General features: G+C 33.3%; 3 protein-coding genes across 7 annotated transcripts in view; 2 read left to right on the top strand and 1 right to left on the bottom strand.

The window, feature by feature from the left end:
• Positions 1–108: 108 nt before the first annotated feature.
• On the top strand, positions 109–9451 carry LOC138315285 (metaxin-2-like). Of its 2 annotated transcripts, none has more exons than XM_069256176.1 (9): positions 109–214; positions 2951–2998; positions 3672–3791; positions 4295–4371; positions 4864–4956; positions 5282–5320; positions 6207–6332; positions 7730–7806; positions 8067–9451. In XM_069256176.1, exons 1-9 carry the CDS (start codon positions 175–177, stop codon positions 8224–8226), a joined length of 780 nt encoding a protein of 259 aa, XP_069112277.1. In that variant the 5' UTR covers positions 109–174; the 3' UTR covers positions 8227–9451. The 2 variants fall into 2 exon arrangements, with proteins under 2 accessions (XP_069112277.1, XP_069112276.1); XM_069256175.1 differs by having other exon boundaries at positions 110–217.
• A 1561-nt stretch (positions 9452–11012) lies between these two features.
• On the bottom strand, positions 11013–23964 carry LOC138315284 (NADH dehydrogenase [ubiquinone] flavoprotein 2, mitochondrial-like). The gene is made up of 11 exons (XM_069256174.1): positions 23900–23964; positions 23460–23544; positions 15599–15655; positions 14293–14355; positions 13913–13975; positions 13570–13657; positions 13048–13147; positions 12275–12378; positions 11962–12071; positions 11658–11734; positions 11013–11286 (listed from the first exon to the last, which is right to left on the bottom strand). The coding sequence occupies exons 1-11, from the start codon at positions 23947–23949 to the stop codon at positions 11184–11186; spliced, it is 900 nt and encodes a 299-aa protein (XP_069112275.1). The 5' UTR covers positions 23950–23964; the 3' UTR covers positions 11013–11183.
• The window catches only part of LOC138315282 (ankyrin repeat domain-containing protein 60-like), a 35153-nt gene continuing 26319 nt past the window's right edge, over positions 15835–24668 (top strand). For 2 of the 4 annotated variants that reach the window (XR_011207480.1, XM_069256173.1), the window contains exons 1-7: positions 15835–16310; positions 16866–16990; positions 17338–17503; positions 18105–18203; positions 18557–18922; positions 19284–19332; positions 22688–22801. Coding sequence is in view for 3 of the 4 variants with exons in the window: in XM_069256173.1 (XP_069112274.1) it covers positions 16112–16310; positions 16866–16990; positions 17338–17503; positions 18105–18203; positions 18557–18922; positions 19284–19332; positions 22688–22801 (1118 nt within the window). In the remaining variant the exon portion in view is untranslated. Of the gene's footprint in view, positions 16311–16865; positions 16991–17337; positions 17504–18104; positions 18204–18556; positions 18923–19283; positions 19333–22687; positions 22802–23840; positions 23853–24668 lie in introns of all 4 variants that reach the window. The other 2 variants (XM_069256171.1, XM_069256172.1) reach the window with 2 other exon arrangements.

The following is a 24668-nucleotide window of genomic DNA, read 5'->3' as shown; positions in this document are numbered from 1 at the left end:
TATAGGCTTTGCCTGTTGCCAAACCATTTGCATAATATTTGCAATAAAATTTGTTGAAATTGAAAGTGAAAGTAGAAATGCATTATAGTTTTCAATGGTAAAGTCTAGAGCATACCGAGTAAGTGTTCCGAATAATCAATTTCCGGTGTTGGACAACCTTGTAGCAGTGGAAAGATGTCATCCTTGGTATCTGAAGCCATACAGACGGAACTTGGTGGTAGAAATTAATTACTTAAAAGCTTATTAGCTTTTTGTTCATTTTCACCTGCTTATTCATGCTTTCGTCAGTAGTGTCTCTCACTTCTTCCCTGAGTTCATTATCACCTGCTACATTCATATCAGACTACTTTGTCAGATTGTTACGTTATGTGTGTTGTTTCTGCAGTTGAGTGGGGTCAACTATTGTTCAATTTGTTGCTTTGTTGTTGGTCAACTTTAGAGAGTTGACACTAATTAAGAAATATGCAGCTTAATTAATATTTAATGATATATATCTAGTACATAATATGACTGAAGGCAAGGCCTTGAAGGGCGCAGCCAGATGTTTTATACGTACCCAGCCTACTATACCTTTCGGCCGGGTACGAATTGGTCCCTATGTGTCGTAGTGGAGCAGCGCCTCCGAAGATCACTCGGGCACAATTTTCTATACTTTATTAATTTATGCATATGCAAGCATTTACATAATGTTGTTATCCTAAACAAACATAACTACCATTCTTGATATCTACCGTACCTATCACAAGACGACAAATTCATATTTTGAAGACTTCCGGTATAAATTCTCTTCAGAAAGGGCTTCATATATATATATATATATATGTATATGTAAAAAACTGATGTCTAGCTGAGAATTTGATATTTTATACGGTTTAGTTTTATTGTCTAGTAGGTAAGCGATATAAAACAAATAAGATAAAATGCATGCAAACGTTTTAATAATGGTTTGCATAACCATTACTTTGCTCCATTAGCAGTAATAAGCACCAATTGTAGCTATAAAGACGACATCAATTCATTATCTGTCTAAAAGTCTTTTGAGCTACAATATTGCAGCTAGTTTTATTATGAATCATGCACGGCATAGGAAGAACGAAGCTCTGCCTGTTTATTTTATTTTCTATTTCATGTAGAAGACATGATTTAGAAATAAAAGGACGCACTTAAAACTATAGAAGTATATGATGTAATAATTGTCCAGCATAAACTCAAAGAAATGAACTCAAAGATTAGGATTTCTGTGTCCATTCAAGGCCGGAGTGCCGCGTATGCAAATCCTATGATTTCAGGGCATTTTGTTGACGTTATGTGACGTCATCATTCCTTGTGCTCATCTTCGCCTTGGTGGATATTTTGACTGCATTCTTTAGCTTTTTATTTTCAAAATGTTATTATTATTAATTAAGAAATAATAAAAAATGTTTAATTACTCCTGTTATGCATTTGCATTAGATAAATATATATTGACTGGGGAGAGCAGTAACGAAGCAACACACAACCACCCCATGTGTATAAAAAATGGCGGCCGCAAACTGAAGCTGTCAGTGTGTAGGATTGAATTTTGAAGATTGCGCTTTTTCTTATATTTTCATGTATCTGTTACCTTAGAAGTGCTTCGCACTTCATGCCTTCGGGCACGAAGGGCTGCGCCCTTATTGAAAACAATATTTCGAAATGACATGGGGGCAGGATTGGGTTCGAACACTCCATTCCTGGCAGAGACAACAATATTACCATCTGTCAGAAATCTTAGGTCCGTTGTCCAGAGCTATTTCATCGTAGTAAGGGGTCTTTGAATAGTAGCCGTATGTTTCTAGCCTCTAATTTACTCCAAACAATGTGAGAGGTACAGCACAAAGAGGCACTTTTGAATCATACGTCGTATCTAACATTGCCTTTCAGAAGCTTCTCAATGTTATGCATCTAATATTATTGGATTAACGTAGGAGCTAGTAGCCATTATTGACCCAATTTACTTCTGATATACTCATACACTGTATGCATGTGTCCCTCCTTTCTCAAAGTCTTTGCCCTCAAAGACAGTCATGAGACCTGGACCTAGCTTACCACTAAATTAGGAAGCATAGAGTAAAAGATGTAGTGGTGAGACCTGAGTTCGAACCTGTGAACATCAAACACTAGCAGGATGACCTACAATGGCAGCTGAGTTACCTGGCTGCCGATGAGCTAACCAGTTCTGTTCTGCTAGAAATGTAAAATAACATACATGTACAGTATCGCCTATGAATAATGGTGATCACATATGAACTCAATTTATAAGAATGCATATTCAGTAGTCTTACTACAGATCAGAAGTAAGTAGTTCAATGTGACATGCTAAGGTGTCTGACCAAAACAAAATTGATTTCCTTTTGATAGGATCATTTTCTTTATCAAGTTTGATTTTTTTTTCATTTAGATGCATACTATTATTGTGGTCTTGCACTATCTTTGGTCTATTATTTCATTTCAAGATCAAAACACCAGATAAAAAAATCATGACTACATGTACTTTAAAATTCATTTCATTTGCAATATCACATTTATGTTGCTGACTGTAATACATTTAATGGCATTTCTAGAACTATTATCTCTGAGTCAAATGATATTAAGTTATTCACCTCGGTGATATTCAAATAAAGCTTTAAATACATGTATATGGAAAACTAAATTCAAGTACATCTTTAAAGATGCAAATTTCAGAGTGAAAATCATGTAAAATGGTTAACTTCATATACAAATACATGTACATTGTATACAAGATAGAATTTGAATTGACCATCTACAAAAGCTCAGTAAATTAATATACAATACAATATACAAACCTGTATCATTTGTTTGAAAGAAAATCATTTCAGACTTATATAAAGAAATCATGTAAGTATAAATTAGTCTTGTATCAAAAATCTAAAACTGAGACGTGTAATTGTAAAATATTTATGTATTGTAGCTATTGAGCGATGGCCAGATGATGTGCAGTTTTTTCAGCAGTACCAAGGTATGTGTTATATACCTCAATTAATGTACTATATGTATACTATAGGCGTTTGGTCTGACAAAATGTATCAAAAACCTTATTTAAAATGATTTAATATGATAACAATGGATGTAGACTGCAAACCTCTATGTCCATTGTCCATATCATATAAATATACAAAATTATGGATTTAAAATAATTTTGAGTGAACATCTGTCATTATGATACATGTATGTGCTGTTATTTTTTCAGTAATCATCTAGCAGTATTTTGAATTGTTTCACACTTTTGGCATTGACAACATCTTGCGTGTTATATGCACACCATATACACAAAATTTACAGACCAAATATTATTCATATTTATTTTGTCATAAATTGAATACATAATAAAACTTTCACATTTGATTTTGAAGATATTGTTAAAAATGACTAGCATGGTTTTTTGAGGTTGTCGATTTTAGTTTCTTTGTACAAAGTGGTAGATCAACACACAGTTGTAGTAATTAATTTTTCCCATTGGGTAAATTTCCTTGACACCACGCAGAGGCTAACTGCAGCTACTTACAGTGGACTAAATACAAAAATTAGAGTTGGTGGACCAGAACATAAAAAAAAAAGTTTTCAGAATTTCATTTGTGAATTCAAACTGGTTCATTTGTAACAGTTCTGTTTCACGGTCATATTTTCAATAGTTGAACAGATCACACTGCCAGACCAAGCAGCCTGCCTAAGTGTTAAAACCTTCCTCCATATGTGTGGACTAAACTACCGGGAGGAACTGAGGACAAATGCTGAAGAAATGTCACCATCAGGTATGTACAAATGTTACTTATATGTAAGTAGGTGTGGAAACAATTGTAGTTAGATGAGAAGGAAAATCCATGTACCAACCAAACCAAGGTTCCAATTCTGTATGACCTTCCAAACTTCCAGAGGTACTTGGTCCACAATGCTGACCCAATCCAGGTCCTAAATACACCCTTTCACCTTTTATAAAATTTCAGGTTCATCTTCAGAAGCATTTGACAATCTGATGCTCGAACAAATATTCATTTTGTACCTTCATTCTGTTACTGGCATGAGGTCTGATGATGACCGTCTGTCAGAAATCTTATGGCTGTTGTCCAGAGGTATCTGATGCCAACTCCTCTGTCCAAAGTGTACATTTAGGAGCATTCTTTTCCTAGAGTAATCAAATACACACATAAATAAAACACACCATTAATTCATGTATAAATCATTAATTTAACCCTTGTTTCTACATAGATGTAAGGTAATATATAATTACATGTACATGTATGTTTCTTATTTTTAGGAAAAGTGCCTTTTATAAAAGTTGGACCATTCTTGACATCTGAGTTTGATCCTATAGTAGCATTTGTTAATCAAAGGGTGAGTGATACTGCTCTAACAACGATTAATTAGATATGATTCAAAATGAAAATAATATGAATTATTGATATTATAAAAAATCAATTGAATTGAAAATAAAACTTTCATTACAGTGTTTAGGAAAAAGCTAGTGTTATGAAAGAGTCAATTTTTAGATTAAAGTAATTCTGATCAATTATAGCAAATGAGACAGATGTAATGTAAGGATGTGTCTTTCCACTTTTAAAATGTCGACATCTTGTAAAACATTCAAAGATACTTTTTCAGTCAATGTTTAAAATGTAACAGAGAAAAAAAGCGCCAAAGAAAAAAAAAAGTTTTATTTTGTTATGAACTGAGTTTTGATAAGGTTATTTAGTGGTTATATATTATACAAAAAAAAACCAAAAAAAAACCAATACATATTTGTTAAAAGAACAGTGGCATAAACTGACTTGTCATGGTTACTTACGAGGTTTAAACATCAACTTTTATATACCTGTATTGTTTCAGGGATTCAGTATAAGTGAACATTTGGATGACGCCCAGCGGTCAGATATGAAAGCCTACATTGCAATGGTGGACAATATATTGGTTAATGCTGAGGTAATGAACATGTAGTGCATACACAGACTAAACAGACACTTTCATACACATGTGTAATACTGAACACATATGACAGTGTCTGTGTATAAGAACAAATATGTGGATAATGTATAAGATCAATTTATTGATGGTGTTTTGCTCTACCATTTCACCTGAATCTGACCGATGACGTTACATAATTTGAAGGTACATAATCAGCTGTTCTTATTTACATGACCAGATGACGTTACATAATTTGAAGATACATAATCAGCTGTTCTTATTTACATGACCAGATGACGTTACATAATTTGAAGTTACATAATCAGCTGTTCTTTTTTTCCAGTTATACCTGAGTTGGGTTATACCTGATGTTTTAAATGAGGTATTTATGGAAATATTTTCATTTGATTTTAAAACTGCAAGATCACGATTAATATGACTACCCGTAATACAATTTTTAAAATAATTACGCTATAACAAATATCTAAAGAATTACTTACCATCAATGTGAAATTTACTATGTAAATAATTGCTTATTTTAATTAGTATAACTTTGCTTTTCAAAATCTACGTCACCTACTAAACAATCTAATTAAAATTAGACTTGTAATTCCACTCTACTAAGATACTCTACGTTACGCTCCAATACAAGATCTAACAATGCTCCGTTCAAGGTCACCTCAGCATGACCTCTGGCCTAGAATCGAAACATCTCGGGACGTATTATTATCAGTTTACACTTCCGAATGAATCAACCACACCGAAGATTCCCTAGGCGACGCGCTGATTGGCTAACCATAGGGGTCATGCTGAGGTGACCCCGAACGGGCATTGTTAGATCTTGTATTGGAGCGTAACGTAGAGTATCGTTGTGGAGCATAATTACAAGTCTGATTTTAATTAGATTGCCTACTAAAGTGCTTATCTATTTGTTATATACCATTTTACAAATATTTGGGCCACATTGACGAAGTGGTGAAGATGTTCAGACATATTACCACAATCCCTCCACCTCTGGGATGCAAGTTTGAATCCCATGTTGGTCTGTTACCAGGTACTGACCGCTGGTTTTTTATCGGAACTCCGCCTTTACTTTACCCATAAACCTGGCAACGTCCTTAAATGGCCCTGGCTGTTAATAGAACGTTAAAGAAAACAAACTTCAGATAACCGGTCCTATTATCTCCTTGTCATGTGTGTATTTGTTGCTATACACCTACTATTGTATTTCTTTGAATTATTATTAAGGTGTGTGTTTACTTCCCTAGGTAACCATTCCTCGTTATGGTATAGCTCAACCTCAGCCTTTATCATGGTTACTACCAAGGCTAAAACAACGAGACATCAAGACGAGATTGAACAGTGTTGGCTGGGCAAAGAAGACATTTGATGAGGTACTGTTTGATAGATAGCTATAAAATTGTAACAATGCAACTTGTAACGGAAAATATCTTCTGGAAAATTCAGGTCAATTTCGGGTGAAATTTTTCAGGTCACCTGAAAAAGACACAAAACAGGTCAATTCTTGTCAAAAACTTGACCTTAAATTTACCTGAAAATGACTTCTAATTGATCTGAATTTCACATGAAGATTTTTTCATGTCTGAAAATAACCTGAAATTAACAGGAATTTTCTGGTTAAGAGTATGACCTGAATTTCACATGAAGATTTATATTGTATGTTATAATTAGAGATAACAAGATTACCAGCATAAAACATATTGGTTTGACAGTCTCCCTTCTCTGGTGTTTGAAGTCAAATCAAATGTCTTCCTAACAGCAGCTAGCCCCTTTACAGCATGTTTCTCATCTGAGATTCCAAATCCACACAGTTGCTGTTGTAACGTGAATAAGTCATTATTATTTTTTTCGCTAATGTCAGAAAGCCAAATTTAGAAAAAAAAAAAAAAAAAAAAAACAACCAAGAGGCCCATAGGCCTTACAGTCATCTGACTATTGGCACAATACAACACCTCAAAGAATATAGTAGTGGCAAACAATTAAGGCAAAAATACAAAGAACTCTTTTAATAGAAGAAGTTCAGGTTCTGATATATTTGATGGATTAGACCAAGAATGAAGGTACCTTGATCCCCACCATGCTACACGTCCAATATCCATTCTCTAGGATTATTAATTATTTATTTTTAAGAAGTTATTTAAAGATTTTAGCCTATTTAACCCTTGTGACCTTGAATGAAGGTCATGTTCATTCACTTGAACAAACTTTGAAGCCATTCATCCCAGCATGCTACAGGCCCAATATCAGGTCTCTAGGCCTATTGTTTATTCATAAGAAATTATTTTAAAGGACGGCATGACAATGGACGGTGCATAATGACAAAGGTCTTTGGGTCAGATGACCTAAAAATTAGACCTCTAAACTGGCAACTGTTGAATCATGGCCCTGAACTTTTGATACAATCTAGAAAGAAATTTGTCGCTTAATGTAACACATTTTACCTTGAATACACTGAATGACTCTAATGCTGGCCGGTCCCTTCGTCACTTTCCACGACGTCCTCCAGAGGTGTGCCGGCTGGGTGGATCAGGCCCAACCAAGGTCAGGTCAGCTATCGCTTCTGCTGTTACCTTGCGACTAGCACTGTTTCTGGTGACCAAACCACTTCTTCTCCAAACCAACTGAAGTTTAAACCTGTTACTGCCAATTGGATGGGACCAATGGGCAAAACTGACATACATATCTGTGTTATAGTGATAGGCCACTTATTTGCTTAGTGCTATATATTGACTCATAATCATTTGATTAAAAGATTTTTATCTACTTCCAGGTGTGTGATGAGGTGGTCACATGCTGTCAAGCCTTGTCTGATAGACTAGGAACAAACCCATATTTCTTTGGAGAAAAGTAAGTCATTTTTGTTTATTACATAAGGTTTTAATGTTTGGTCATATACTCTTCTAACTTGTAGAATGGAACATTTTACTTGAATAGGAAACTTTAGGAATAAATGAGCATATTAAAGGAATCTGAAAGATTGCTATTTGTTTTAAAGTTGAGAGTTTCACATTTTTGAAAAAAATAATTCATTATATAGTATAAACAGAGGTCAGCAGTTCCTGTTAAAGGATATTTAAATAATGTAATTTTCATTTTTATACTTGCAGACCTACAGAACTGGATAGTCTTGTGTTCGGTCATCTTTTTACAATCATAACTACAGAACTGCCTGAAATGAGGATAGCCAACATTATAAGGAGATTTGAGACTCTCACAAAGTTTTGTACAAATGTGGACAAATTATACAGAGACTTTTCAGCAGACTAATTAGTTATTGACTATAACATGACATTATATTATCTTTTAAATTAATATAGAGTCTTTCCATTATACAGAGTTATCTGCGAAAGCTACTGATGTCATTTTTATTTGTGAGAGATGCAACTGTGAATGCTAGTTCACAGGAACGGATAATTTTACATATACATTTTGTAGAAGAGATGGAATTGTGTGATCTGTAAATCAAAGCATAATAAGTAACATTTTGGACTGTAAAGTATAAATGGAGGATGTACAAAGACAAGATGGACAGATTTATTACATTGGACTATATTTCCATTCTACTTTCAGTTTCCCGTTTAATCTATGTTAAACCAGATGGGCAATATCTGGCTATGAACTCCAATCTGGTCAAGCGTATGAATATCTAACGTTTCCGCCGCGTCACTGACAATGTATTCAATGTATACTTACGCCTATACATAACGGTCAAATAATTTCAAAAGTGGTTTTAAAGTTGTGTAGTCTATGAAATCTAATAGTATTATCGTTTTGACAAAATCACTTTTATTAAAAAAACGTCATCGCATAATTTTCATTTGTTCGCTTGTTTCAAACCCTTTTGTGTTGAACTATATTCAGAAGCTGATGCTATTGCTGTTCCGTCTATTGAACTTGGTGACGTCAACACTAGCGCAAGCGGGAAATTTAAAGGATATACGTGTGTAGTTTTGAATTCGAATGATCGTAATGGAAATATAAGTAATAAACTGTTATGAGATTGGACATACATGTGATATGAAGCCCATCCGTCCGAAAGATATATATTCATGGCGCCCTAATGGGCGCCATTCTATTTATCTTCCTTCCGGATGGGCTTCATATTAACTGTATGTCTAATCTGGCAACAGTTTATTGCTTAAATGAACTATATGGATGACAAAATAAATATGAATACATCTCATATGTACTTATACAATGTACTTACCCATGTGAATAGTGGTTTTTTTTAAAACAACTTTGATACATCTTTACATCACATCCGTTACTTGTAAAATAAGAGGATGTGTTACATGTGATTTATCTATTATATTAAACTCTTGTACCTGTATAAAGTAAGCGCATTCTACACAACATACTCTTGTGTGTATTTATGATATATCAGCATTACAAATCAGCACTGTAACATGACACTTTATATTTCTATTGCAGTGTAACATGAAATATATGGTTATAATGATCATAGTACAAAGTGAAAATATTTGGTGCCATTTATATCTGTTCTGTTGTTTTTAATACAATTATATAGCATGCTCCTTAATCAATCACCAGAACTTAAGTTGTTTGATTTACCGGGGTATGAGTTTGTTGAAATGTCAATTTATCAGAACTATGTAGTGGACACAGAGGACGACTGTTTTGTTTGTCCAGTTTAATGTCCTTTACCTTTGTCATCGTGTAAGGACCTGCAGTGCCTTAGAGCTGGGACAAAACTGTACATATAGACTGTTGTAACTGTCCTATATATATAGACCTATAACTTGTGATTTTAACTATGTCAGTTCTGAGTTGCAGGATAGGATTTTGTCATATTAACCGTAAGCAAAGCCATTAAATGTTTGGAACATGTTTTGGAGGTGGTTCGAGAAAAAACAGAGGTGGATCAAGTAATAATAGTCTAAATAATTCTATTAGGCCAAAAAACAATTCTGTTTAGGGTTACCCGACCGACCTTAATTTTTTACCCCCACCTTATTTTTTTCCCCACACTTTTCTATGAAAAAAAATAAAAAGTCGGGATTTTGATCTTAGACTCCGGTTTCGGCCATCATTTTAGAGTGAAAGACACTAACAAAAAATTTGTTTTTAAATCCTCCTGACCGACCCTATCTTTTTTGCCAATGTAACCCTAAACAGACATATTTTTTTGGCCTTAATGTAAATATGCTGTATTCTACTACACGAAATAATGACAAACTCTTCCATTGAAATATACCATGTTGCTTCAAACTGTGAAGTATTTGGAAAACACAAGGTTTTAAAAATGGAACAGTATTATATTTTAGCCCAACATTATCAGATGGTAGGCTATTCAAATCACCTTTCATCCGTGGTCTGTCCTTTAACAATTCTTGTTACCGCTGTTTCTGAGAAAGTACTGATATGAAGGGTCTCAAATTTCATATGTAGGTTCCCCTAGGGCCTTAGTTGTGCATATTGCATTTTGGGACTGGTTGGTCAACAATATGGCAACAAACTGCCATCTTGGATTTTGATAATTGAAGTTTGTTACTGCTATTTCTCAGAAAGCACTAAAGGGATCTTTCTCTTTCTTATGTATGTAACAGGGTGCAGGATTTACAATAACTTTAACACCTGCCTCTGCTAGGGATCAAACTCGTGACCTCTGGATTAATCGCCTGACGCTCAACTGATCGAGCTAAAGGGAAGTTCTCTCTAGCCGAGTGTTATATTGCGGCTAGTATTGACCAGGGTTACATGTACTTTTTTGTAGTTACTAGTATGAAGTCAAAGTTTGAAAAGCAGAGAAATGTTCCCACTTTCCATTGTCAGAGGTAGATCATTTTGTAGTGGTTGCCAAGATAGGCTTGGATCTCTTGTTGAGAAAATAAAGTTTGACATTGAAGAAAGTTCTGTATGCATTGTAATTAAAATGATGCATCTTTAATCCGGAATGCATTGATTGTATGAGTGCAAATCCTGTCAGATGAATAGGACCAAGAAGCAAGTGCAGCTTTTAACTTGTCTTTAACCACTGAAATATCGAACAGAAAATTAATCTATGTTATCATATAATAGTACACACCACAAAGATGTATTCAATTGTTTTATTTAAGGAAATTCCTTAAACATAAATATTTACAAAATATTACACTTCAATAAAACATATCCTAGAATTTTCCGAGGACCTGACTACCACCATGTGCTGATCACTGCAGTATTTACACATTCCTGTCCATCAAATAGTCTTTGTTGAGTACTAACTACAGATCTGATCGGACACCAAACCCAGGCCCTGTCGGGGGTCCTGTGAGTGAGGTAAGGCCTCCTTTAGGCTCGCAGGCAAATCGCTTACTCTGACCACTCCTGTAAACACAGCAAGTATGGTATAAATTATATTTTTATGGACAAATATAAAATATAAACTTCTTACATTAATGATGACAAATCTCTACCAGAACCAAGTCTGACTGAACTTTACAAATAAAGCAAGATACACTCTTTTTTCTAATGAAATTATCAACAAGAGTATTGTAATGTAAAGCAATAAACATCTGCCTTTTGCCACTAGAAAATTCATATAATGCCAAAATTTGCAAGGTGACAATGAAACCTGTACATTTTTGGGGTAAATGAGAGCTCTAAACAAACAAAAGTTTACATATCTTGCCAAAGTAGGTCACAAAGTTTTAATAGGTATACACAATAGAAGTAGATTAACATATGAAAGTACTAACTGGGGTCCTGGTTTGGGCGATTTTCCAGCTTTTATCTCGTTTAAAATTCTGTTCATGTCATCTACAGTTAGGTCCTCCTGGAACATTTAACAGAAAAACAATAAACAAAAGAACTGCAAATGATACTAAACATACTGGATCATCACATTAAACAGAGTCTTCCAATCAAAATTAGATATTCATACGTTTGATCAATATATATGAAGTGGTATCAAAACCAGTTTAATAACTCGTGAGTGATAACCTATTTAGACTCTACTAGTATATCATCAGCTGTAGAGACTACAACAATCTGGATACTTACATAATAGTTGTCGTTGATTTGGACCATGGGAGCATTTACACATGCTCCAAGACATTCTACTTCTATAAGGGTAAATTGTCCGTCAGGTGTCGTCTCTCCAACATTAATTCCTGTGAAACAGTACATATCAAGTCTTATGACATTTTTAAGTCTTCTTACTGGAAATTTATTATTTTGCAATCAATCTAAAATTATCCAATACATCTACAAAGTTGCCTAATAGGTTAAATATGGACATTTAGAATAGAGCAATGATCACTAAGGTTTCAATGATTACACTTTCATCAATATATCCATTATAACAAAGACTTACCTAGATTATCTTTAATAGCTTTAAGGATGACATCAGAACCTACACCTCCAAGAATACACGGTGTTGTCGTACAAATCTGTACAAAATGCTTCCCTACTGGCTCCCTGTTAATACACAATGCAAATTATTTTGAGATATTGGCTCTTTTTCATCGCATAATACAGATTTACTTACCATATTCGACCCAATTACTGCCCAGGGCGTTTAAAAAATTGAAAAAAATAAAAAGGTGCTAATAAGACAAAATTATTGCAAATCTAGACAGTTTTTTTTTGTAGTTTTGGTCTTTATTTATGCGTGGACAATTGAAATTGAGGCCTCAAATCCAACTTGATTTGCAGAAGATCTTCCAACTCACAGATGGGTGAGTTTTCAGGGGAAGATCTTCATATACAGTGATAGGAACATATATTTTAGAAGTAGTAGATGGCAAGTCAAGTTACTAAAATAGAGATATCTCCCATTTATCTCCATGTGCAACATTAACTATCACTATCAATCAGCACTATTGTTTTTGTTCTAGAGAACAGCAAATTTTGTGCTTACCTTAAGATTATTGGAACAATAACTTTGAAGCAACAGGTTGAAGTTGCATATAAGAAGTTAACAAAGTCAATGCAGATTAAATATGTTCTCGTCAATGGATAAATAGAAACCTTGTTGCGTGGCATTTAGTGTGTACCCATTTCAGTACATACAATGTACTATTATTATTTCTATAAGTTCATGATAGACAGTTGAGATAGGTTTTGTAATAGATAAATATTGCTCACCTGTTAAACATAGTATAAAATGTTGCTACTTCATAAACTCTCATCTTTGGCATTTGCAGCATATCAGCAACTTTGTGCATAGCAGATATTGGTAGCCATCCTTTAATGAGGTAAAATACATAAATTTTATTCTTTACATCTCTAAATATTGATTCACTGGAGATGGAATCAATCAACAAAACACATACATGTATATACAGAATTTGAGGTGAAAATGTGTTTTAAAGTTCCGATATTTCTACCTCATAACAGCTAGGTTTTAATGATGGAGATCAGTACATATACCTGGCAATTACTCTATGATGGCCTCAAACTCATGAGTAACCTTTAGAATCTAGGGGGCCAGTGGGAGAATGGTGGATACTGAAATCACTGCACTAAACAGAATATTAGAAGGATTTCAATATTTACATCACATCATAGACAAATGAATATGCCAACACTGATAGTTCAGTCTATACTTTGGCCAGTCCGTAAGGAATACATGTAGTTCTACATTGCACCAATATTCCAAGTCCATACCATGTTGCCGTTGGGCTATGTCCAGGATAGGAATGACAGCTGCTGCTTGGTGACCCTCTGGGTAGTTATTTATAATTAACTCTGCTCTCTGTAATAAAAAGAAATATCATCTGATCAGTGATCACTAACTTTGGTATATCTAAATAAAAATTTATTTGAGACACTTTTAAAAACAAGTGATAAAAACATATCTTTAATCATTTATTACAATTAATTCATTTCAAATTGACATTGTATTCAATGTTATAATTGTGACATACAAAATTTCCACCATAATCTTGAAATCTATAAATATCATTCATTAAAACTAAAAGTAATACCAGGACAGGGAAATGAGTCTTACCTTTTTGTTTTCTGCTGTGAATTCAAATGGTGTATCTGGGTTGTTTTGTGGTGAGTCCCGGTGCTACAATTAATATCACAAAGTTAATGCAAATCTCAGTCTTTTATATGTAAGTTAAAGTATAAAAGACTTTGTTTGTAATTATTTTTTTATCATATCTATCCAAAATACAGGTATTAAAGGGGTTTTTCATAGTAAAGGGATGTGATATTTTCTGTATATTGTTTATATAACTGTTACTGTGATTGCACGAACACTGTCTCATTGAACAAACCATTAGTTAGTGACACGTACCATTTAAAAATTTAAACAATTAAAATCAATTTTAAATCCTTATTCAAGGAGATAGTTGGAAATCAGACAACTGAAAAATATCTTACCACAGGTAGAGGACCTGACCCACATGCAGGTACTGATTTGTGCAGGGTCCTCAACTGGCCCACCTATGATGTAACATAGAAATAAGTAATATTAATACATAAGGCAGTTGTATTCAATATTTATGCCGTGCCCTAGCTACATTAAACATATATATATTATAATACTCTTATGAATCATTTTCATCGAAGACATCAAGCAGTTCCAAGAATTTATTCTGGTAAAGAAACATCACATGCTAGGTCATTCTCTTTGTTAAGAAAACATGACTGAAAAATTGTTTATTTCTGAAATTAACAAAAAAGCAAGGGTGTATGTCTCACTTTTATAGACAATATCTACTTTAAGGAGTGGTTCCTAACATGTTAATAGCGTCTACATCATAGCATTCTGTGCCTTGCTCCTCTTGTGTCCTGACTAATTATTTTGCTATCCTAAGAGTATTTGACAGGATATTTGTGACATAATCACGCTGTTTTTGTTTTTTGTTGTTTTTTATTTTCAGTTAACTCACTTTCTATTGTCTGCTATTCTATCGGTAAATATCGGGGGATTCTAGTAAATTATACACTTTGGTAGGATCGATCTAAACTTAGCGTTACTTATGTTTACAGTTTTATTTCTAGACTTCCACGACAATAAATAAAATACATTTGCCTTCATTTTTTGTGCTGATAAGTTACGTTTGCGTTTGATTAACCTAAACGTTTTATGAGCAAATGCTTTACTGTTTGCTTTAAGATGCCATATAAAATTAGTTTTAAAAAACATATCTTTTTCTGATATGAATGCTGATCATATAATGAAACTTAATAAGTCATACTGTCCATATATTTTTATAGAGAGGCAATGAAGGAATATTCTTTGTGTTTATCCTTTTTGTAGTTATATATCTAGTTTAAGTACAAGCAGCGAAATAAGCAGCAGGCTAAACAAAATAGTCAATTTTCAAACAATATTTTGTGACAGCTGAGAAAAGATTTACATGTCGGATGAGATTATAATATCAGTTTATTTTATTTTCGAATTTAATGTTAATTGTTGGTTAAAATCAATAAGTTCTAATGGTTCGTTAGTTTTTGGTGAATGCTCTGTCAACAGTAAACTATTTATGCGGCATATGAAAATATTCAAGTTGATTACAAAACAATATGATCTCTAACTGAAATGACCTCCATGTATTTAAACAGCAAACACTCGATATGACAGAGTCAGACACTTTTAAATGATTGTAAAAGAATGGAGTGTATTAGAATTACCAAGAGATCACTGAAAAGAGATGCACAAGAAATATATATCAATACATACAGCTAATGTGTGGAGTTTTCTGAGTGACCGCAGCATCTTTCCTTTACCGGAAGTAGACTGTTGAAAGATAGTTTCGGTTAGAATGGTTATAATTTTCATCAAAATCTAAAAGACAAATCCATAATTTTTTATTTAATTATATAGCCTTTCATATATAAATAAATAAAATATAATGAAATGTAAATTTAAATTATGAATAGCTTTAACTATTTATTTTGAACATTACGTGCGGGACTACGAAACTATGGTCACATATGTAAACAATATGGAGGAAGACGTTAAGAAATGAACCGGGAAAGCAGTGAAGATTTTCTTCATGGGGCGTACCGAAACGTTCACATGATTATGCATAAAGTAAATTATTGACATATATGAAGGTATTTGACGTGCAGAAATCGACTGACTTTGTGTTTGTAATGTCGACATGGTAAAAGAAAGTTCGTAGTGAAATTGATACTGTATGTCAATTTTGACAATTTTCTGTTCAATTGCTGACGTTTGACAAAGTGAAAAATGGCTTTAAGAGCCAAGAGCCGCGCACAGACAGGCCGAGAAAGGCATGCTTTCACAATTAACGTGAGACTGTATACAGGTGAAATATTTCCCCTGAAAAGTATAAGTGGTGACATGAAAATATCAGACTTGAAGCAATATATGGAATTTGCAACAGGAATACCAATCCATATGCAAAGGATTAGCTATTTAGATGATGGTAAGTTTAAAAAATCCCTATTGTTTGATTGACTGTTTCAGAAATTTGATCGAACAGATGTGTACATGAATAGATATTCCCACAGCATTGTTTTTATGATGATCATATGAACCGTTACATTGATGTTATCATAACATATGTTGGGCTCATATCTGTCGGAAATCTGTCTTTTGTTAAAGTACTAATTATGGCATTAGATTGAGTGTATTGTATGGTAGTTCTATTGGGATATGTAAATCTGATCTACCTGCTATAAGAAATGATTTATGTTAATTGCCTATCACACTTTGTATTCTATCTTGATTGGTATATAATTTTTGCTAGCTGGCTTGTTTGTTTTTATTTATTTATATTAATTACTGTGTTTGACCCAATAAACACCCATATAAGCATCTCAATCCTTAAGTTAACTAAACTTTAACTTAAATCTATTAAATGCAGGATTTGAAATATTGATACCATTTAGTTTCTTTATTCTATTTCTTTTACAAGTTGATTTGTGACTTACTTTTTCATTTTGCAATAATTTTATGAAATATATAATGTGTTTTTTAGGTGACTTACTTGACAGATCTGACATACGTTCCAATGACATAGTTCCAAATGCAACGTTGAATTTAAATGTTTGGCCCATGTGGAAAGAACTAATAGATGCAGCATCATCAAATGATGCTGATTGGGTAAGAACAGAGAATTAATAACCAACCATTAATTTACATTACTTTGTTGATGAAATAAATAACAGTTCCGTTACATTTAGCTTTATTAGCTTTTATATTATACAAATATGTTTTTTTTTATTTTACTTATTACTGAAAAAAAAATAAAATGGCAGAAAAACAGAATATGTTTTGATTCCACCTTTACACTTAGACATTTGGAGTGCCTACTTGTAAAATTAATTATCGTTTTTTTGTGTCCTGTAATTTTATATATATGAGTATTTGTTTTGATGTGACATGCACTTAAGATTTTACATCACCAAATCAAAACTATATGATATCACACTACCTATTTTTATACACAGGTGTTCAGTTTAGGTGTCACAAATCCAACGACATATAAGACTCCCCAGAGTGACTACATGACCAAACGAGCCAGAAAGATTTGGTTGGAGGAGAGAGCTTTCCTGGCATTGTTCATAGCAGCTCACAGGGGACATGATAAACTAGTTCAACAATTAATTGATTGTGGTGAGTATAAAATATGTCAGATAAAAAGCTTCAATAATTATTGTTGTGAATGAGAATACAGGCTTATAAGAATTTTTAAAAATTTTAAATACAGATCAATGTAATTTTCAGAAACCAAAGCTTCTAATAAGTTAGAATATCTAACAGGAGCTGTATTTTGTATTATTTTGCTTGAAAGGTTAGTCAGTTAAATTACAGGCATTTAAAGACATGTGTCACCAGAATATTATTTTTCCTTGAAATTTATAAGATGAAAAAATCACATCACATGATAAGTGTATCAGGGCAAAGTGTAATTAATCATGGGTCTTCGATGATGCATGCTGAATAACCCTAATCATATTTACTATATAATACTAACTCTAGCTTACTCAAATTTTAGTGAAGTTGAAAATTGTAATGGAAACATGTAATAGCATAAAAAATTACATACTCTTACAAAAAAAAATTCTTGTACAGTAATGTGATTGTTTAATACAGCAGTACTTTGTTACTGTAACATTTGTTGAAGTGGAATGACTAATGTTCCAAGACTTTTCAAGTTTACTATTTTGTTGATTAATTTTTCTGATGAGCTTAATGACCAAGCATTCCTTTAAAGGTGCTGATGTAAATGCCTGCACTCCTCTTGGCAGGACAGCACTCCATGTGGCTGCAGCTCAGGGACGCGGACATATTGTGGATGTTCTTTTAGAAAAAGGTGTCTACAGAAATGTACAACTTTTCAATCATCTCTATTATCATTTAGGTCTTGCATTGTAGCTGTTAGGAATAAATGATATTGTTTCAGAATGTTTCCTGTTGGAAGTTCTGAGAAAAAAAAATAAAAAATCAAGATAATGGTGTTTGTTTTCCTTTAAAAACGAAAGCAAAATACATAGAAACCAATCATTTATTTTTTCACTTTGTTCTGATTAAGTTCATTCTCATTAAATTTAACATATCTATTCCTGAAAAGTAAAGGAGAAAAATCTTTTAAATGTGATTTACTTTAATCATAGATTACCTTATTATACATTGCTGAGACATGCATTCTTTTATCTTAATACAAAGGTGCAGACATTGACGCTGAAGATGAAGATGGTGCGACGGCTTTGTCTATAGCTGCAAAGTTTGGTCATAAAAGTTGTGAACGACATTTGTTCTTATTTCGGTGGCAAGAACGTGCGAAGCGTATTCAGAAAAGTGATGACCCAGATAGGATGGCTCATCAGTATTTTGATTCCGCTTTTCCGGTTTGGCTGAAGGGTGGACAATGTCAGCTCTATTACACAAACATTTTACCACCCGGTGAATTTGAGGGCACCGGTATCTGTTCACCGCTAAAACGCCCCACTAGTTCATCGCCACAAAGGCTCTATAGAAACAACACAGATGATGACTTTGAGATAGATCTTGATGGAGATTATATTCAAAAAGGTAATATTAATTCCCTCCTTAAAATGTATGTATGTAATTGCACTATGTATCGTTTTGATACAATTTGAAATGCATTGCATGGAATTCATTTTCAAGAAGATTTGGGTAAGAATGTTGGCCAAATTTCCTTTATTAAAGTCCCATTTTTTCTTTATGTGAGCCTTATTTTTATGAAACAAGTTATCAAATGTCCACAAGGTGCAACCTTCTATTTTGAATGTTAAGGTTATAAAGTGTGTAGTGATATGACTGGATAGAAATATTTCACCATTATCTACAAGTCACCATTTTGATTGAATTAAGTTATGATACAGTAAAAAAGAAAATAATAATCACTGTTTATCTACATGTTGTTTTACAGGAGGAATGAGACTGCCTGCAATACGTGAGGAGAGAGCCAAAAAGACAGGGTAAGTGGCTTTTGTTTCTATAATGTAATTGTGATGGGTGGTAGACAGGTTCATAAAAGGATGAAATGGCATACTCAAGATAATGTTCTAGAATTAAATTATAAGGACTTTGTACTGATAACATTTTTTTCCATTTTTTCTCCGATTGATGTATTGATTCTTTGAGTTATATATACATAAATATACTTTTTCAAAGTTCTGTAGATGTTTTATACCATCTTCACATATTACAGAGTTGCCTGCACTTGGATTCCGTTGATTTATCAAGGGATTACTTTTCCAAATAAATATGTGAATGTCTCTATTGTAATGTCAAAATCCTCTGGTCTGTTCTCAGTTATTTCCCCGATAGTTACATGAAAAAAAAGAATTCCCTAATCAGAAAGTCAGATTTAGAATGAAATCATTCAAATCAAAGAAAAAAATAATTATCACCTTCTCGCAAGGACAAATAAATCTGTAATATGCAAAAAATAGAAAAATGCTGATGGCAGGATGATAGTTGACGTTGATCACACAGAAGCTGTATCAGCAGAAAATGTGGTTAAGAGACCACAAAATATCGCACATAGAACATCATAAGTAGTGATGATCAAAGATAGTTGTCTGTCTGATATTTCATACCTATAACAGATATATCAAGAATATTGGGCTTTCAAAGTCAGATGAAAGGAAGCAGAATAGCTGATGAATTCCCCAAACTATCATTTTAAACTGAGCAATCAATACAATATGAGAAATAATGTAGAACAGGGATACAGACATTGGTGCTGTATTCAGATAAATGTATATGTACATCTGGTTACATCTGGCAGATCTTAACACTTGGCTGCATGTGCCAGTGCATTTTACCTATGTGGAACCTTGAAATATAGCTTTCTGTTGAAGTTCTGGCAGAACAGCCGCTGGTAGGATTTTAATCATATCAAATGTTGGATATATTTTCCCCATGTGTTTTGTGGTATTGGTGTTTCGTTTTTTCGATCTCATATAACTGGAATTGAATTTCACAAAATTTAGTCTTATTTTTAGGCAGGATTCTGAATATTTATGATCCAAAATAATTCGTCTGAGAAATGTACGCCTGGATATCTGTCATTCAATTAATGATTCTAAACATTCTAAACATGTGACAATATAATAATGGCTAGTTAGTTGGAATCCTTCAGACTACATCGTGCCAATAAACTAATTTGTTTTGGTATACATTCTAGGGGTCAGATTCAACTCTTCCTTATTCAAAATTGCTTATTTGAGATACACGAGGTTTAGTGGCAGATAGCCAGAACCTTTAATTCTGATTGCCTTATGAAAAGAGTCCTTGTCTTTTTGGTACACAAGATTTAGGGATTGGTAGCCCGTACCCTTCAGACTGTCTTATGCAAAAAGGCCATCAAGTTGTCTCTTGGGTACGCATTGCTGAGGAGGTCTAATAGTCAGAACCCTCCACCTTCCATACGCAAAACTGTTTTGTTTCTTGGGAACACAATGTTTAGTTTAGTCAAAAATGCCTTCAAACTACCTAATGCAAAAACACATTGTCTTTGGACACACAATGTATTTGTATTTTGGGTACAAAATGTTTAGAGGATAAGAAAATCAGGATCCTGTGGAATATCTTTAACAAAAAGATATTGACATTGGATTAGAAGACTTATAACTCTTTTGACAACTTTAGTAGGGTGTGAGATAGTCAGAATTCTTCACCCTATGTTTAGGGAATCAGGTGGTCAAAAGCATTTGGATTGCCGCATACAGAAAGGCTTTGTCTTTTAAGTTTACATAATGTTGAAGGAGTTAGGTATGCAGAACCCTTCACATTACCTGACACAAAAAGATTCTTTTTGAATACACAATAGTTTTGGGGTAAACAGTCAAAACGTTTCAGTCCATTTCATTAAAGCAGACATTGACCTTTAGATTAATAATGTTTATCAATTAGATTGACAAAACCCTGCAGAGTATTGAATGCAAAATAATGAAAAAAATCTTTGCCTTGTGAAAAAACAATAAACAACTTTTGAGTGAGGTCCGATAGTCAGAACCCTTGACACTACCTAGATTAAAAGACGTTGGGGTACACAATTTTAGGGGTCAAATAGATCCCTGTGGACTGCTTTTAACTTTATCTTTTGGATATTGGAGTATACACTTTTTAAGTGTTAGGCATGTGTTTGCAATGAAAATTTGATGGATAAATGCTATCTTGAAGGATATTTTAAAAGAGAAAGTCATTGGAACCAACGTGTCTCAGCATGTGTACAGCTAGTGTAATACAATGGTCTTATGATATTGATTCAATGCACAACAGAACTGTGGTTAAACTATAAAATTTATAGAGCATAAACTTATCACTTTCATCTTAAACTTTTATTTTCTTGATAAAACTAGAGACATAGCAAGATTTATAGAATTTAAAAGTTCACATAAAACCAGTTGGGAATCTCTGGAAGAATAATTGTACTCTAATGGTTTTATTTGGCAGCACATAAAATTTAAGTGCGTGCTAAGAAGTACAGAATGGATATTTGTTCAATTGTATTTTCAGGTTTGTTTAGTAAAAGTGTATCAAAAATTTGAAATACCACTTTTGAAAAAAATGATTGTCTAATTTTGAGTGATACTCTCTCTGATGTTTATGTCGTTTTCCTTTTCTTAGTTTATTTTGATAATTTAGACACACATCTTTTGTATGGAATTCTTTTATTTGCACGAATCTTAAATGTAAAAAAGATCAGGTTTGATTCAGATGTCACTTTGTGATTTGGATTCATTTGAAATCCTCCCCTTATCTGACTGAAGTGCTAACCCGTTATAAAACTGAGTTAGACGTGACGTTTAACGACAGTGATCGTATAAATACTGACACACTCATGCCTTTATGGTATTGATATTCAATAGTCCTAGCACTGTCTCTCCAAACGGAATACTGCATAATTTATTTGGCACATTTCCAAGTTTCATGGTGCAAAGATTCCAAGTCTTTTTCATAGTCCTAAATAACACACGATATTAATCAAAAAGTAGAAAAAGGAAAATTTCTTAAAAATTGTACGATTTATTTGTCATCTTTGATTTTGTAAATTTTTCAAAACATATGATAAAGTTAAGAGATTAATCTCCCTAAACTCACGAATAAAAGATTTTATAGGGAAATATATATATGGCTTTATAATAATATCCTTTGTGTTGTAATTATATCAAAACGGCATGCCAAGTGAATTATTGCTATCGTTTTAGACCTACGCAAGAGAGAAATTTACTCTTGAAACAAGAAGACCCTTCTTAAACAAAATACCCCAGGAAGTAATTATTTAGCAGCGTGTGAAATTAATTTTTTTTTTCTGAATAACAGAAAGAAAAACATCACCTTCCGCGAATGGCTTGGCAAAAAGACAGCCGTGGAACAAAAAGTGATAGATGCAAGAAAGAAAGAAGAAGACAAGAAGAGATTAGAGGAAGAAGATCAGTAAGTATAACTATCAAGGTTATGTATATTTTTGTAATTGTAATTTAACATGGGAGATGATTCACTTGTCGGTATTTAGTGCAGAAACATATATTAATGGTTAATTAGGGGTAATATGAGACAAAATAACATACTAGTAATTGGTGGTCAGATGTGGTATGGGATGCTTTCATGGTGGCGAGGAATTAATTATTATTTAGGTTTTAAAGTTAGAGTTGAGATGAGACAAAGCATTAAGATGGAATGGGTGTTTTAAAAGACTTCGTTAATGAACGAATGTAGGAGTGGATAACTAAATCATAGTATATTGAACCCATGTACGCCTTGAAACTCGCGTGTACTCGATGAAATCAACTGCTTGAACAGTTCATCAAATACAGTTTCAGGAGTTTTGAGTTCACATGAAAGCAATAACAATATGACAAGAGATAATCATGCATATCTAATTAGTAAATGGCCTTGTTCATTTGATCTTAAGTCGTACCTGCTTCGTACTTGCTGATCTACCTCCTCAATTTTTCATTTCCCTCTTGATTTGCTTTACAATAACTTAAATTTGACCTAATCGGGTAGCGTTTACAAAGGAGAGGGATGCAGAAATTAGTTACAACGACGTATACATGTATTTGTAATTACATCTGTCGCTTTGATATGTTACCTGTAGCCATGTCTGTCCATTCATTTCTTTATGCTGCGCAAGCGCTGTCTTTTCTTTGCACGAACTCCTTCGAGGGTAGGCATGCCTAAACATAGAGAGAGAGGCTGAAAAAAACACTTTCTATGAACAATTAATGAAGTTGAAGAATGTACTGTATATACAGCATCCCAGTAAACAAAGAGTGCAATAAGCTTTATGAATTTCAAGTATGTTTGAGAAGGAAAAGCATTCGAAACATCAGTAATGATTTGACCATGAATACAACACAAAATAGGCATAAAATCACGATAGTAGGTTTCAGAACATTAACTGGCCTTGACCTCAGTAGAACGCCATGGTTAAATGACACGCTTTATGAACTTTCACTCTTATTTTTCCTAGAAGCCGCATTGAGTAAGTATCATACATATATATAGAAAGCTTGATCTAGAGTGACTTACAAAGCTATATCTATGTTTCTCGCTGTATACCATTGTTTTCTGTGATCCATGGATGATAAGCTGACATCTATACTCTTTTGAGTGGTACATGAAAAGCCATCTAAACAATTGCGGGAGTGTATCATTGTGTTAGCTCTGACGTAACAACCCGAGCAGATCACGGGTTCATATTTACATATGACTGAAATGCTTCAAAACCTAACGGTGAATACCGTGCAAATAACACTGCATATATCAACACAAGTTTCGTATGACCTTGTCGCTCGGCGTTAATTACTTGTATTATCTTGTAGTTGGTTAAATTTAGTAATACGTTCAATTAGAACTTTTGGCGATTCAATTATAATCAGGTATATTGATGCTTCGTTAAATTTTCTAAGTATTTGACTGAATGGTATATTAATAAAAATTCTGCGTAAATTCTGTTGTACTGAATGAATTTTAAGAGAAAACAGATAATGCAACTTTTCAAAATTTTTATGGGTGATAAGATGACAAGATTGCAAAAAAAAAAAAAAAAAAATGGAGCACAAGAACGCGATCTGACCGACTCAGTTAGACATTACGCAATTTGAACATTATTTCTTCCTAAAAAATATAAGAATTATCATTATGCCCAAGATCACAAGTTGAAGCTACTATATTTTATTTTTAAATGATAAAAGAGAATCTTACATTTTTCGAATGGTGCTCTGATAGTTAGTATGGTTCTTTTCTGATATTATTAGGTAGTCCTTTTGTTACAGCTAGCACGTTTTTAGGTCACATG

Source organism: Argopecten irradians, chromosome 2 (assembly GCF_041381155.1).
Source record: "Argopecten irradians isolate NY chromosome 2, Ai_NY, whole genome shotgun sequence".
Taxonomy (NCBI): Eukaryota; Metazoa; Mollusca; class Bivalvia; order Pectinida; family Pectinidae; genus Argopecten; species Argopecten irradians.
This window is presented reverse-complemented; position numbering and strand designations above follow the sequence as displayed.